Source organism: Rattus norvegicus, chromosome 1 (genome assembly GCF_021556685.1).
Source record: "Rattus norvegicus strain SHRSP/BbbUtx chromosome 1, alternate assembly SHRSP_T2T, whole genome shotgun sequence".
In the NCBI taxonomy this organism is placed as follows: domain Eukaryota; kingdom Metazoa; phylum Chordata; class Mammalia; order Rodentia; family Muridae; genus Rattus; species Rattus norvegicus.
In genome coordinates, this window is record NC_141534.1 from 76,258,620 (window position 1) to 76,274,175 (window position 15,556).

The 15,556-nt window shown below is 37.0% G+C and overlaps 1 protein-coding gene and 1 pseudogene across 2 annotated transcripts in view; both read right to left on the minus strand.

The window, feature by feature from the left end:
* Vom2r-ps42 (vomeronasal 2 receptor, pseudogene 42) lies at nt 707-1,026 on the minus strand (annotated as a pseudogene).
* The window catches only part of Vom2r26 (vomeronasal 2 receptor, 26), a 36,005-nt gene continuing 24,127 nt past the window's right edge, over nt 3,679-15,556 (minus strand). Inside the window, exons 5-6 of one of the 2 annotated variants that reach the window (XM_087651563.1) lie at nt 7,634-7,757; nt 3,679-4,430 (exon numbers count right to left, since the gene is read on the minus strand). In XM_087651563.1, the coding sequence (XP_087507689.1) occupies nt 3,679-4,430; nt 7,634-7,757 (876 nt within the window). Of the gene's footprint in view, nt 4,581-7,633; nt 7,758-15,556 lie in introns of both variants that reach the window. The other variant, NM_001099471.1, reaches the window with a different exon arrangement.

The window sequence follows — 15,556 nt, forward strand, 5'->3', positions numbered from 1 at the left end:
TTACGTGAATATATGAGTAGGACTCTCAACCAAGATTTGGAATACAAGGCTCATGATTCCTTGGGAATATTCTTACAATTATGTGAATTCAGAAGTCAGAAGCTGCCTACTGCAAGCAGGTCTTCTGCAAAAGCAGTACATAACATAATTACTGAGATTTTTGTCAATGCTCTTCAATATTCTGTGTGATAATTAAAATATGTTTCTCTCTTTTACGTTCTCCTCCTCTAACACATAGGATGAGTAATAATGATTCACACATATTACCTCTTGCAAAGGAGAAGTTATTTGCATAACATCTGCAACATTCATTCACTTTCCCACGCACTTTGTGTTTTCTCTTAGCATTGAACTAATATCAGAGTCACACATTCACACAGATACTACAATAAGGTACCTGAGCTCGTGTTAACTATTATTTTGGGTTAGAGTAGGGAAAGAATACTTCCAATGTACAGTAATATCCAAGATCAGGGCCTTGAAAAATCAGAGAATCGGTGAATGATAATATGAGACAAGGTATTAAAAGATTTTTTTTTAATTTTGTTTTGTTTTGCTTTGTTTTTTCCATTACAGACAATCATTAAAAAGAAAACACTGAGAAACAGTATACAATGCATATATCTTTAACTAAATCCTAATAAGTGCTTCAGAACCAACATTATGTTTCTCAGTTATAACCATAATATATGTGTTCAGAGAGAATTTTTTTCCTTAAATCTTGAAGAGAATTTCTCTCTGGCTTTAACAAAATTGCAAAGCACATCAGGCTAATGATGTACCATCTCAGCTGTGCTTGTAATGCCAATATGCTAAAGACCTCAAGAGCCTCCATGTCCTTTCACTGGGCGCTATGGTGGACATTAAGGAATATACCCTGGCCAGTGCAGAACTCCAGCATGCTGAAAGTAAAAAGGTGTCTTCATTGAATATGTCAGGGCGATTTCTAGCCTAGAATGTCCCAGTGTAGATAATTAAGGCAAGGGAGACCTGGTATCCCAAGACAGAGTAAAGTACCTGTAAACTTGGTTCACCCTATAATATGGGTGCGTTCAAAGTATACATCAATATCAACAGAGAGAATGGAAATCCCTGGCCTGATTGCATAGAGAATAATTATGATACAGAAACAAATGGGAATATAGAGTTGGATACTAGTAAAACCAGTGTGTACTTCATTTATCTTTCAGTGGTATGACTTTGAAACCCACATACTAAGAGTTTTAGCCAGCACAATCTAAACAGCAAGAGGAACTATAACACAAAAAATAAGATTCATTGCAGGCTCCAGCACCCTGAATTTAAATGGCCAAAGAACAAGGAGCACAAAACATATTTTTACTTATATAAGAACTATGTAATTTAATGACCAGTTAATTAGAATTCACAAGTACCTTTCTGTGATGATCTAAAATACCTGGAGAAACAATTGTGAATGTAGATAAATACAGGGTAATTAAGGCAAAGCCATCTCCAAAGTATCTTCATGAGTAAGAAAGACCACATTTAAGTGAATGCATGTTTCTGCTCTACGTTAGCATACTTATCTTAGGCACATTGTATACACATATACATACATATATAACACATATAAGCATATGTACACCATACATATATATAGATGCATATGTATATCATGCACATATACAGATACCTATCTGTCAAACAAGTACGTAATAGAAGGTCATTGATGCACAGCAAGGATTCAGTTTCATCTTACAGAGAATCAAATGAACCCATCATTTCTTTGTCTCTTCCAGTCTATTTTCATGATGACATCATTCATTAAGTTTCAGAAATCACAAATTTTAGTACATTTTCAAAGCTATTATGAATTAATCTACCTTGATGAACTCATAAGAGCTAATATCATGCTTAATGGATTTTAATGTTACTTTTCATGTGCATTCAGTGCCTTCTAATGTATTACTCAATATTTTATGAATGCAGTCCCTATGAGAGTAGAAAACTCTTTATTATAGTAAGACAATTCATGGAATAGGTTTCCCAGTCTGAGTTCACCTGCCCAAATACACTGACATACAAAGCAACACTAAATGGATTCTGTAGGGTTTGTGTGGGGGGGGCATGTAAACATAATAAAAGTACTTATTAATTTGAACATTTTGTGTTTGTGGGTTTGAGATTGTGTGTGTACATGTAAACATAATGAAAGTGCTCATAAATTTGGGAATTATTGGGTTTTATATGTGTTCAAGGGGGATTATAAATATGAGAGATGAATGTTGGAAATTTGTAATATTAATCTTTGAAAACTAGAAGTTAAATGCCCTCAGTTGCATCCTCTTCTGGCTTTAGGGGTTTGAATTCTTGATCTTTTTAAAATGTATCAGTAACCCTATCACTAAGTGGAGAAAAGTCTGTGCCTTACTTTTCTTTCTTTTTGATTGGTTATTTTCTTTATTTACATTTCAAATGTTATTCATGTTTCCCTTCCAGACCCCCCCACTTCACTCCCTCCCCCTACTTCCAGGAGGGTGCTACTCACCCACTCCCTTATTTTTTTTCATTTGAAAACCCTACATCCTGAATCTATGGGCTTTAGGATCAGTCATCTACTTTCTCTTTCACAAATTTCCATCTATGAGACCTACACTTTAGTGTAGTACAGTGAAGATGATATTGATACATCACCATGTCAAAAAAAAGCAAAACCAATCAAGCATGTGTTATTAAACAGAATATATTCAGCAATCTTACCCCATTCATTAGATGTAATCCCCACTGTAACAAGGTTAAGAAATGTTCCAAAAGACCCAACAAACAGCTGAAACAGTCAGATTGAGATATTTACACCCAACTAATGGACAGAAACAGATGACCCCTGAGGTTGAAATAGAGAAAAGCTGGAAGAAGCTGAGGAGGAAGGCAACCCTGTAGGAGGACCAGCAGTCTCAACTAACCTGGAACCTGGAGATCTTTCAGACACTGGGCCATCATTCAGATAGCATACACTAGCTGATATGAGGCTCTCAGTACATATTTAGCAGAGGTCTGCAGGGTCTGACTCAGTCAGAGAAGATGTACCTAATCCAAAAGAGACTTGAGGCCCTAGGAAGTGAGGAGGTCTGGTTGGGTGTCCCTGGCATCCACCCATTGTTGGATATAATAACTTTTGTATTTCAGAACAGAAAAAGAACATTTCAACCTTAGGCATTTGTCCATTATCTTGAAGAGCAGCTGAAAAAAACAGGGAATATTCTATCATGTATGTGTTCCTACTGGACATCAGAAACTGTGTTCTGATTTCATCTTTGTTGATTCTTTAGTAAATTTGTTTGACTGATCGATTGATTTGATAGATGGTTTCTACGTGCAGCCATGTGTGTTCTGGAACTCATTTTCTAAGCAAGGTCATAGATTCAACTGCCTAATCAATTCTTATTGGAAGTTTCAAGGGGGCATTACCATTTAATCAAAATGATAAATACAAGTAGAATAAAAATGTGAGAATTTTAGTTCTCCTGGAGGAAACTAAGCAAGTGAATTAGAGCAAGATTTTATGGGCAATGTATTCAAGATTGATAAATATGGTACTTCTAGACATCACTAAAGGAACCAGTGAGAATGGTTCTAAAACTAGATAAATGAACTGTAACACAATATTTGGTGCCTATGTACCAATTTTACTTTTCAAAGAATTCCTGAAACATTTGTTTAGAAATATGATTTCTCTCTGAACTTTAAGATATTTCTGTCTGGTCTCATTAAAATGATGTAGATCTTGGGTGCAAAGATGCATCCAAGCATTCCTGCACTGGAGGCCAATATTGAGAAGATCTCCACAGCAACCATGACCTTTCCCTTGGTGCTATGGTAGACAGGAAGGAAGGTGACCCAGACACTGCAGAATACGAGCATGCTGAAGGTCAAGAACTTAGCTTCATTGAATGTGTCTGGCAGATTCTTTGCCAAGAAAGCCACAGTGAAGCTTCCAAGTGCCAGGCAAGCTAAGTATCCCAGGACACAGTAGAATGCAGTAACTGAGCCCTTGTTGCACACAATGATGATGTGTCCATGCTCACTGTAATCATCAATATCAACAAAGGGAGGAGAAACTGCTAGCCAGATTGCACACAGAATACATTGGAATAGAGAACATATGGGAATAATATAATTGGGTGTCCCTGACACCAGGACATTTCTCAACCTTCTTCCAGGGTCTGTGACTTTGAAAGCCAGAACCACAGTGGCTGTTTTGGCTAGAACTGTGGAAACAGCCACAGTGAATACAATCCCAAATGTAATTTGCTGTAAGATACAGGTTGCTCTGTTAGGATGGCCAATGAAGAAAAAGGTGCACAGAAAACAGAACATGAGTGAAATAATTAATAGGTAGCTGAGGTTTCTGTTATTGGCCTTCACAATAGGAGTGTCATGGTGTTTCACAAAGACCCAAAGTACAACAGCTGTGAATGCAGAGAAACAGAAGGCTATTAAAGCAAGAGCCATCCCCAGTGGGTCTTCATAGCTTAAAAATAGCACACCTTTCTGAATGCATTTGTTGTGTTTTGTGTTGGCAAACTGGTATTCTGGACAGTTCATACACTGATCCATATCTGATATCCAAAGGAAAGTTTAGTTAGTGCTGCTTTAGAAATTTTATTGAAAAGGTATTTCAAGTAAGAGTGTGGAAAATAGCCTTCCAATGAAGCCTTTGGTGCTGAGAATATAATTTGAGAAATACTGCTGCAAAGCATTACTCTCAATTCATAATATTCATAAAGAGTTAAGAGAAAATAAAACCTAGCAATTATTTATTTGCCTATGTAGTTTTGTTGATTATATCATTTTTAATCTTATCTGAAAGCAAATATTTCTTAAACTATTTTTTGTTTCTATGAAGATATCAAGAAGATTATTGAATTCAGACAATCATATAGCACAATGTGGTTGGGTATATTTTATAAATGCAAAATTCTACATTCACTATATCCTGAGATTATTGAATTTGTTCCTTATGACACATTCAGACACTGATTTCTCCTGGTACAAAATCTGTAATAGGTACTTGAGAATACACTAGCTCAAACTCATTGACATAGAAACAACAAGAAATTGAACAGGTAAGCTGTATATTTGCACATATTTATATGTATGTGTTCATGTAAAAGTAACAATTACATTATTGAATTTTATTGATTCCTGTCATAGTCATAAGAAGAAGTTGAAGAATGAGAGGTAATATAATATTAATGTTTGAAAAGTAGAAAATATTCAAGAAATAAGCCCTCACATGTATCCTCATTTGGCAATAAGTAAACAGAAGTTCTGATTATTGTTCATGAGATGCACTAATATTAGAACTGAAGAAGAAAAAATTCTCTGTAGATACTTTGTACTAAGATATCCTTTACCTCTATTCCTTCTTCATTTGGAATGCTAAGCATTCTCATCCTTGCCTCATCTCCATTTCTATTTGACTCAATGTCTGTGAATGTATTCAAGGATAAAGTCAGTATTGACAAATAGAAAGAGCAACATAACAGAGGAATACTCGAGCAAGAGTGGTAACCCAGGTGGTTTGTCTTAAGCAATAGTACCCCATTTCAAAGTTGCAATTCCCATAGTGGCTATAATATGAATTGTGATTATAATTGCACTTAAATTTTATGTCATTTCACAGAATATTGATGTGCTTCCTTGGTTTTCAGAATTCTTATCTAGAACAATGCATTTGTGGAGACCTTTTATTTCATAAGTTGCATAAAACACTAAGAAGTTGGAATAGCTTAAAAAGAATATGTTGCTCTACAAGAGAACCTGAGTTCAGATCCCAGCACCCATGTCAGCTGACTCAACAGTGCATGTAAATGTAACTACAGGGGTATTGTTTGCTTATATGTGTACCTGTACAGATATTACACATCGAACAAACAGGAGCAATTTATGTAATAAAAAACATTTTATGGAATTTTTGTGGAATTCATTGAGGAAAATATTAATTCCTATTTGTTTTAACATCGAAAACATTTTGAGTATACTTTTAAAAATTATTTTCTGTGAATGCTTCACTCCTTCTTTAAATGAGGAAAAAGAATACCCTTGGCAGGGAAGGGAAAGGCAAAGATTAAAACAGAGACTGAAGGAACACCCATTCAGAGCCTGCCCCACATGTGGCCCATACATATACAGCCACCCAATTAGACAAGATGGATGAAGCAAAGAAGTGCAGACTGACAGGAGCCGGATGTAGATCGCTCCTGAAGTACACAGCCAGAATACAGTAATACAGAGGCGAATGCCAGCAGCAAACCACTGAACTGAGAATAGGACCCCCATTGAAGGAATCAGAGAAAGAACTGGAAGAGCTTGAAGAGGCTCGAGACCCCATATGTACAACAATGCCAAGCAACCAGAGCTTCCAGGGACTAAGCCACTACCTAAAGACTATACATGGACTGACCCTGGACTCTGACCCCATAGGTAGCAATGAATATCCTAGTAAGAGCACCAGTGGAAGGGGAAGCCCTGGGTCCTGCTAAGACTGAACCCCCAGTGAACTAGACTGTGGGGGCGGCAATGGGGGGAGGGTTGGGAGGGGAACACCCATAAGGAAGGGGAGGAGGGAGGGGGATGTTTGCCCGGATACCGGGAAAGGGAATAACACTCGAAATGTATATAAGAAATACTCAAGTTAATAAAAAAAATTATTTTCAAGTATAGTCTATGTTGGAATGCATGACTTCAAAAGACATTTTTTGAGTAGGTTACATGGTTCTATAAAATCCACCATGGGAATAAACTTTGATTGTAAGCCTTAGCAACACATGGTTTAACTGCTGAACCATCTCAGAGGCATGCTATGTCTTTTAAGAACATTAGTCCATTATATATAATGAAAGACAATATAATTGAAAAGCTATGCATAGATTTATTGCATTTTGTCAACCCTAAATACCTATTTTAATATTGGGTATGGTGTGTAATAAATATACTGAGTATGAGTCAAGTCATATATTCTACATCATTGATCAACTCTTATTCCCTACTTCCTGGATTCATATCACATCTGACTTTGAACATGGCCCTCAGTACATTACATACTTAGCAGTTTCTCATAAATTTGAAAATACTTTTGTCTTCTATATTAATCATACAGAGAACATGAATTTTATACCTAGCATTCTCATGTCCTAGTCCAGTAGATTTGATATTATACTTGGTTCTTCATCAGCTCCTATATATACGTGGTGTGAATAATCATATGTAAGACAGATAAATTCATGAAATATGACTAAATCAATTCTTTTAAAAATTCTGACTAAAATCTAATGTGCATGTAGTTTTACAATAGAATAGTTACTGGGAATACCTTGTGGTGAATTCCCTCAAATTGCGGTTTTATTTTCTAAAGTATTTATTTGAAAATATAATCTGCCATGAATTTGCAATGAATCAATATGTGGTTCAAGGTATAAGATATATGTGCTTGTTTATTTGTTTGTTTATTTGGGTCAGGATTTTGTTAATGAGCTTTATATCTACAACTAGTAAATTAGAAAATAATATATTTTATATTTGCATTTTTCTTTTGGTTTACTTCATCTTCTGAGTGTAGTACAGGAGAAAAGTATATTTTCAGGATTTATCAGAGCAGGAAAACACTCACTTGTATCATTAGAAATTTCATTTTCAGGGCAGGGCTTGCAAACAAAACAGCAAGCTGCCATTCCCTCCTTCCAGATTCTTCTGAATCCTGGACCACAATCTTCAGTGCACACAGAGGATGGCATCTGAGAAAAAGTAGGCATATACTGATACTGAGTTTTAGCTATTTCATGTGTTTTATATTAAAGATCCAATGAGCATATTTTATGTACACCAACTGAGTACATTTCACCCTGTCCATTGATTAATGACCAACTATGAATATTGGAAAGACATTGAAGAAAAGTTGAATAGTTCTGAATGTCTAGTAATTCAGGAAAACAAGATGATAGTGAGTTGTGTGCAATAACTACAGAGATTGCAACTGGATGTTTTTAGTTAATTACTTTCAATTTGAAGCTAAGTACAGTGAAAAGACAGAGGGAACTTTAATTGAGATATGTTCTCAGCCAACACTAGCTTGTCCTTATCATAGCTTTGAAGCACTTTCTAAATTGGTAATTGATTTAAGAGTGCACATCTTAATGTGGGCAGTAGAGTCAGTAAGTAGTATTCTTTTAAGCCCCATACTTTAGTTCCAGTCTCCAGATATCCACACTTGTAGTTCTATGACTATAAGCGATATGTCCAATCACTCTTTTTCCTCACTTTCCTTATGATTAAAGTTTAATTAAAACAACAGTGAAGCAAGTTAGTATTTGAAGACAGTTGAATCAGGAAAAATATATCCTTAAATCACAGATAACAATTATAACTTTGAATAAATTAGCACTGCAAGGTTTGAGAATCTATATATAATAAAAGAGCAGAATATGCAGACATTGATTTAATATGGTTGGAACTGATAAAATAATGTATAGAGACCTTGAATATGGAGTGTTTTGTGAGGTCAAAATTCTTTACAGTGGCTGCAAATACTGGAAAAAATGGACAAAAATTTGATTGCTTCAAGTTAATTGAAGATTTGAAGAATTCTTCCTAAGTTTTTGATATTGTTGAAACAGGATCTTATCATGCAGTATCAGTAGAGTAATACTCTCAATGAAGATCAGAATACCTAATTCTCTTTTTCAGCCATCATTTTCTTTAAATTTTGTTTATAAGGTAATATGTTGTAATATTTTAAAAACTATTTTGAGTTATAGTAAGGAAAATGGGCATACTTTTGTACTTTATGTTAATTTATTTTAAGGTAGTGTTTCCATATCACATATGGCTGAGTTGGACTCAAAATATATGGAAGACTGTTAAGAAACAGAAAGAGATTTTGAGGCCTCTGCCTCTAAAGTGCTTGGATAAAAACATGAACCAACAAAACTACTTGACATTATTTCTAACTTTCATATATAATAATTTTCTCTTCATTTGTTATAGTACTCTTGATGGATTTGTGAAGAAAAGTTATCATATCAATATGTGTTCCTTCTGTCCTATCACTTGTATTGTTTTGTTTCTTTAACTCTTAATTAATGCTGGGCTTGGCTTAGAGCCATTTCTGAACATTTTTGGAAAATAATATTCTATATTGTATGGTGTATTAATTTAATGGATCTGCATATGTTGAACCAGGCTTGCAATCCTGGATTTTATTTTTCCTATTCTCACAGAATGACCTTTCTGTGGCATGTTGTGTTTTTTTGGTAGATAATTTTTAGTCAATAATTATTTCATGCATATACATCAAAAGTAGAGTTCGCTAACTCCCCTTTTTCACTCTTATTACATATTACATATTATAATGTTGCCTCCATTTTTTATAAAGGAAAGTTCTCCTCTTTCCTGTAATTGAGTTTCTTTACCCTTTGCAGACAACTAAGGAATCCCTTAAAAATAAATCAGACTTGTTGTTTGATTTTATTTAGAGAACATTACCAAAAATATTTAATTATAAATGAAAAATATGTTATTTTTGTCTGGTTGTTTTAATTGCTGTATTTGATTTGCTTTAATACTCATTTATTTGTTATTCAAGTGCTGTCTATTTGTTCTCTTGACATTTTGTTTACCTTACTTAAAAGTGTGCAGGGGTTCTTCAGCTTATTAAAAATAATGTTTTATGATATGAATTTCTGTAATTGTGTTTACTTGTGAACTTTGTTAATATCCTACTATTATATGGCAAAACATTTTGGGGTATAATGACAAGGCTAGATATTATGACTCCAAGTATTTCATCACTGTAACATTAGTCTCACTCTTATCAACATCTCTGTCAGAGGTTTCAGATAAGGGAGGAGACGACTGTGTAATAACAAAAATTATATGAAGAGAATATTGTTCAGTTTAAGGAAAGAATATCAAACAGTGGTGAAGTGCAGTTTTATATTCATTAAATTTCAGAAAATGGTTGTGATGTGACAAAAGTATATTTTATACACATATGAAATCTTCAAAGTGTTAGTAAACATACGTCAAAAATTCAAATAACCTTATTTTAAAAATGGGGTACAGAGCTAAACAAAACATTCTCAGGTAACGAATGTCGAATGGCCAAAATTCGCCTAAAGAAATGTTCAACATCCTTGTTCATCAGGGAAATTCAAATCAAAACAACCCTGAGATTCCACCTCACACCAGTCAGAAAGGCTAAGATAAAAATCTCAGGTGACAGGAGGTGCTGGCGAGAATATGAAGAAAGAAGAACACTACTCCATTGTTGGTGGCATTGCAAACAGGTACAACCACTCTGGAAATCAGTCTGGAAGTTCCTCAGAAAATTGAACATTGCACTACCTGAGGACCCAGCTATACCTCTCTTGGACACATACCCAAAAGATGCTCCAACATACACAAAGACACATGCTCCACTCTGTTCATAGGAGCCTTATATATAATAGCCAGAGGCTGGAAAGAACCCAGATGCCATTCAACAGAGGAATAGATTCAAAAAATGTGGTACATATACAATGGAGTACTACTCAGTTATCAAATCAATGACTTCATGAAATTCATAGGCAAATAAAGTGAACTAGAAAATATCATACTGACCGCCGGAACCTGAAGGAAACAGACGGGATAAACAGTTCTCTGCACCCAAATCCCGTGGGAGGGAGAGCTAAACCTTCAGAGAGGCAGACAAGCCTGGGAAACCAGAAGAGACTGCTCTCTGCACACACATCTCGGACGTCAGAGGAAAAAGCCAAAGACCATCTGGAACCCTGGTGCACTGAAGCTCCCGGAAGGGGCGGCGCATATCTTCCTGGTTGCTGCCGCTGCAGAGAGCCCGTGGGCAGCACCCCACGAGCGAACTTGACCTCGGGACCACAGGTAAGACCAACTTTTCTGCTGCAAGAAAGCTGCCTGGTGAGCTTGGGACACACGGAAGCAGAATTCCTCTAGGACCAGGCACGTTCTGTGTTTACCGGAAGTCCCACACACTCGGATCCCGGCCCACAGCAGCTCTCTGCTCCCAGACCCCATGAGAGAGAGACCCAACCGCCTGGTCAGGTGGGCACTCCTGAGGCTGCAGAGTGGAAGAGACCACCAACACTGCTCACTCCTGCCCACATCCCTGGCCCAGGAGGAAACTGTATAAGGCCTCTGGGCTCCCGTGGGGGAGGGCCCAGGAGCGACAGGACCCCTGCCTGAGACACCACCGGAACCTGAAGGAAACAGACCGGATAAACAGTTCTCTGCACCCAAATCCCGTGGGAGGGAGAGCTAAACCTTCAGAGAGGCAGACAAGCCTGGGAAACCAGAAGAGACTGCTCTCTGCACACACATCTCGGACGCCAGAGGAAAAAGCCAAAGACCATCTGAAACCCTGGTGCACTGAAGCTCCCGGAAGGGGCGGCACAGGTCTTTCTGGTTGCTGCCGCTACAGAGAGCCCGTGGGCAGCACCCCACGAGCGAACTTGAGCCTCGGGATCACAGGTAAGACCAAATTTTCTGCTGCAAGAAAGCTGCCTGGTGAACTCAAGACACAGGCCCACAGGAACAGCTGAAGACCTGTAGAGAGGAAAAACTACACGCCGGAAAGCAGAACACTCTGTCCCCATAACTGACTGAAAGAGAGGAAAACAGGTCTACAGCACTCCTGACACACAGGCTTATAGGACAGTCTAGCCACTGTCAGAAATAGCAGAACAAAGTAACACTAGAGATAATCTGATGGCGAGAGGCAAGCGCAGGAACCCAAGCAACAGAAATCAAGACTACATGGCACCATCGGAGCCCAATTCTCCCATCAAAACGAACATGGAATATCCAAACACACCAGAAAAGCAAGATCTACTTTCAAAACCATTTTTGATCATGATGCTGGAGGACTTTAAGAAAGACGTGAAGAACTCCCTTAGAGAAAAAGTAGAAGCCTACAGAGAGGAATCGCAAAAATGCCTGAAAGAATTCCAGGAAAACATAAATAAACAAGTAGAAGCCCATAGAGAGGAGACACAAAAATCCCTGAAAGAATTCCAGGAAACATAAATAAACAAGTAGAAGCCCATAGAGAGGAGACACAAAAATCCCTGAAAGAATTCCAGGAAAACACAATCAAACAGTTGAAGGAATTAAAAATGGAAATAGAAGCAATCAAGAAAGAACACATGGAAACAACCCTGGATATAGAAAACCAAAAGAAGAGACAAGGAGCTGTAGATACAAGCTTCACCAACAGAATACAAGAGATGGAAGAGAGAATCTCAGGAGCAGAAGATTCCATAGAAATCATTGACTCAACTGTCAAAGATAATGTAAAGCGGAAAAAGCTACTGGTCCAAAACATACAGGAAATCCAGGACTCAATGAGAAGATCAAACCTAAGGATAATAGGTATAGAAGAGAGTGAAGACTCCCAGCTCAAAGGACCAGTAAATATCTTCAACAAAATCATAGAAGAAAACTTCCCTAATCTAAAAAAAGAGATACCCATAGGCATACAAGAAGCCTACAGAACTCCAAATAGATTGGACCAGAAAAGAAACACCTCCCATCACATAATAGTCAAAACACCAAACGCACAAAATAAAGAAAGAATATTAAAAGCAGTAAGGGAAAAAGGTCAAGTAACATATAAAGGCAGACCTATCAGAATCACACCAGACTTCTCGCCAGAAACTATGAAGGCCAGAAGTTCCTGGACTGATGTCATACAGACCCTAAGAGAACACAAATGCCAGCCCAGGTTACTGTATCCTGCAAAAGTCTCAATTAACATTGATGGAGAAACCAAGATATTCCATGACAAAACCAAATTTACGCAATATCTTTCTACAAATCCAGCACTACAAAGGATAATAAATGGTAAAGCCCAACATAAGGAGGCAAGCTATACCCTACAAGAAGCAAGAAACTAATCGTCTTGGCAACAAAACAAAGAGAATGAAAGCACACAAACATAACCTCACATCCAAATATGAATATAACGGGAAACAATAATCACTATTCCTTAATATCTCTCAATATCAATGGCCTCAACTCCCCAATAAAAAGACATAGATTAACAAACTGGATACACAACGAGGACCCTGCATTCTGCTGCCTACAGGAAACACACCTCAGAGACAAAGACAGACACTACCTCAGAGTGAAAGGCTAGAAAACAACTTTCCAAGCAAATGGTCAGAAGAAGCAAGCTGGAGTAGCCATTCTAATATCAAATAAAATCAATTTCCAACTAAAAGTCATCAAAAAAGATAAGGAAGGACACTTCATATTCATCAAAGGAAAAATACACCAAGATGAACTCGCAATCCTAAATATCTATGCCCCAAATACAAGGGCACCTACATACATAAAAGAAACCTTACTAAAGCTCAAAACACACATTGCACCTCACACAATAATAGTGGGAGATTTTAACACCCCACTCTCATCAATGGACAGATCATGGAAACAGAAAATAAACAGTGATGTCGACAGACTAAGAGAAGTCATGAGCCAAATGGACTTAATGGATATTTATAGAACATTTTATCCTAAAGCAAAAGGATATACCTTCTTCTCAGCTCCTCATGGTACTTTCTCCAAAACTGACCATATAATTGGTCAAAAAACGGGCCTCAACAGGTACAGAAAGATAGAAATAATCCCATGCGTGCTGTCGGACCACCAAGGCCTAAAACTGGTCTTCAATAACAATAAGGGAAGAATGCCCACATATACTTGGAAATTGAACAATGCTCTACTCAATGATAACCTGGTCAAGGAAGAAATAAAGAAAAAAATTAAAAAATTTTTAGAATTTAATGAAAATGAAGGTACAACATACCCAAACTTATGGGACACAATGAAAGAGGTGCTAAGAGGAAAACTCATAGCGCTGAGTGCCTGCAGAAAGAAACAGGAAAGAGCATATGTCAGCAGCTTGACAGCACACCTAAAAGCTCTAGAACAAAAAGAAGCAAATACACCCAGGAGGAGTAGAAGGCAGGAAATAATCAAACTCAGAGCTGAAATCAACCAAGTAGAAACAAAAAGGACCATAGAAAGAATCAACAGAACCAAAAGTTGGTTCATTGATAAAATCAACAAGATAGATAAACCCTTAGCCAGACTAACGAGAGGACACAGAGAGTGCGTCCAAATTAACAAAATCAGAAATGAAAAGGGAGACATAACTACAGATTCAGAGGAAATTCAAAAAATCATCAGATCTTACTATAAAAACCTATATTCAACAAAACTTGAAAATCTTCAGAAAATGGACAATTTCCTAGACAGATACCAGGTATCAATGTTAAATCAGGAACAGATAAACCAGTTAAACAACCCCATAACTCCTAAGGAAATAGAAGCAGTCATTAAAGGTCTCCCAACCAAAAAGAGCCCAGGTCCAGACGGGTTTAGTGCAGAATTCTATCAAACCTTCATAGAAGACCTCATACCAATATTATCCAAACTATTCCACAAAATTGAAACAGATGGAGCACTACTGAATTCTTTCTACGAAGCCAAAATTACTCTTATACCTAAACCACAAAAAGACACAACAAAGAAAGAGAACTTCAGACCAATTTCCCTTATGAATATCGACGCAAAAATACTCAATAAAATTCTGGCAAACCGAATTCAAGAGCACATCAATACAATCATCCACCATGATCAAGTAGGCTTCATCCCAGGCATGCAGGGATGGTTTAATATACGGAAAACCATCAACGTGATCCATTATATAGACAAACTGAAAGAACAGAACCACATGATCATTTCATTCGATGCTGAGAAAGCATTTGACAAAATTCAACACCCCTTCATGATAAAAGTCCTGGAAAGAATAAGAATTCAAGGCCCATACCTAAACATACTATAAGCCATATACAGCAAACCAGTTGCTAACATTAAACTAAATGGAGAGAAACTTGAAGCAATCCCACTAAAATCAGGGACTAGACAAGGCTGCCCACTCTCTCCCTACTTATTCAATATAGTTCTTGAAGTTCTAGCCAGAGCAATCAGACAACAAAAGGAGATCAAAGGGATACAGATCGGAAAAGAAGAGGTCAAAATATCACTATTTGCAGATGACATGATAGTATATTTAAGTGATCCCAAAAGTTCCACCAGAGAACTACTAAAGCTGATAAACAACTTCAGCAAAGTGGCTGGGTATAAAATTAACTCAAATAAATCAGTTGCCTTCCTCTATACAAAAGAGAAACAAGCCGAGAAAGAAATTAGGGAAACGACACTCTTCATAATAGACCCAAATAATATAAAGTACCTCGGTGTGACTTAAACCAAGCAAGTAAAAGATCTGTAAAATAAGAACTTCAAGACACTGAGGAAAGAAATTGAAGAAGACCTCAGAAGATGGAAAGATCTCCCATGCTCATGGATTGGCAGGATTAATATAGTAAAAATGGACATTTTACCAAAAGCAATCTACAGATTCAATGCAATCCCCATCAAAATACCAATCCAATTCTTCAAAGAGTTAGACAGAACAATTTGCAAATTCATCTGGAATAACAAAAAACCCAGG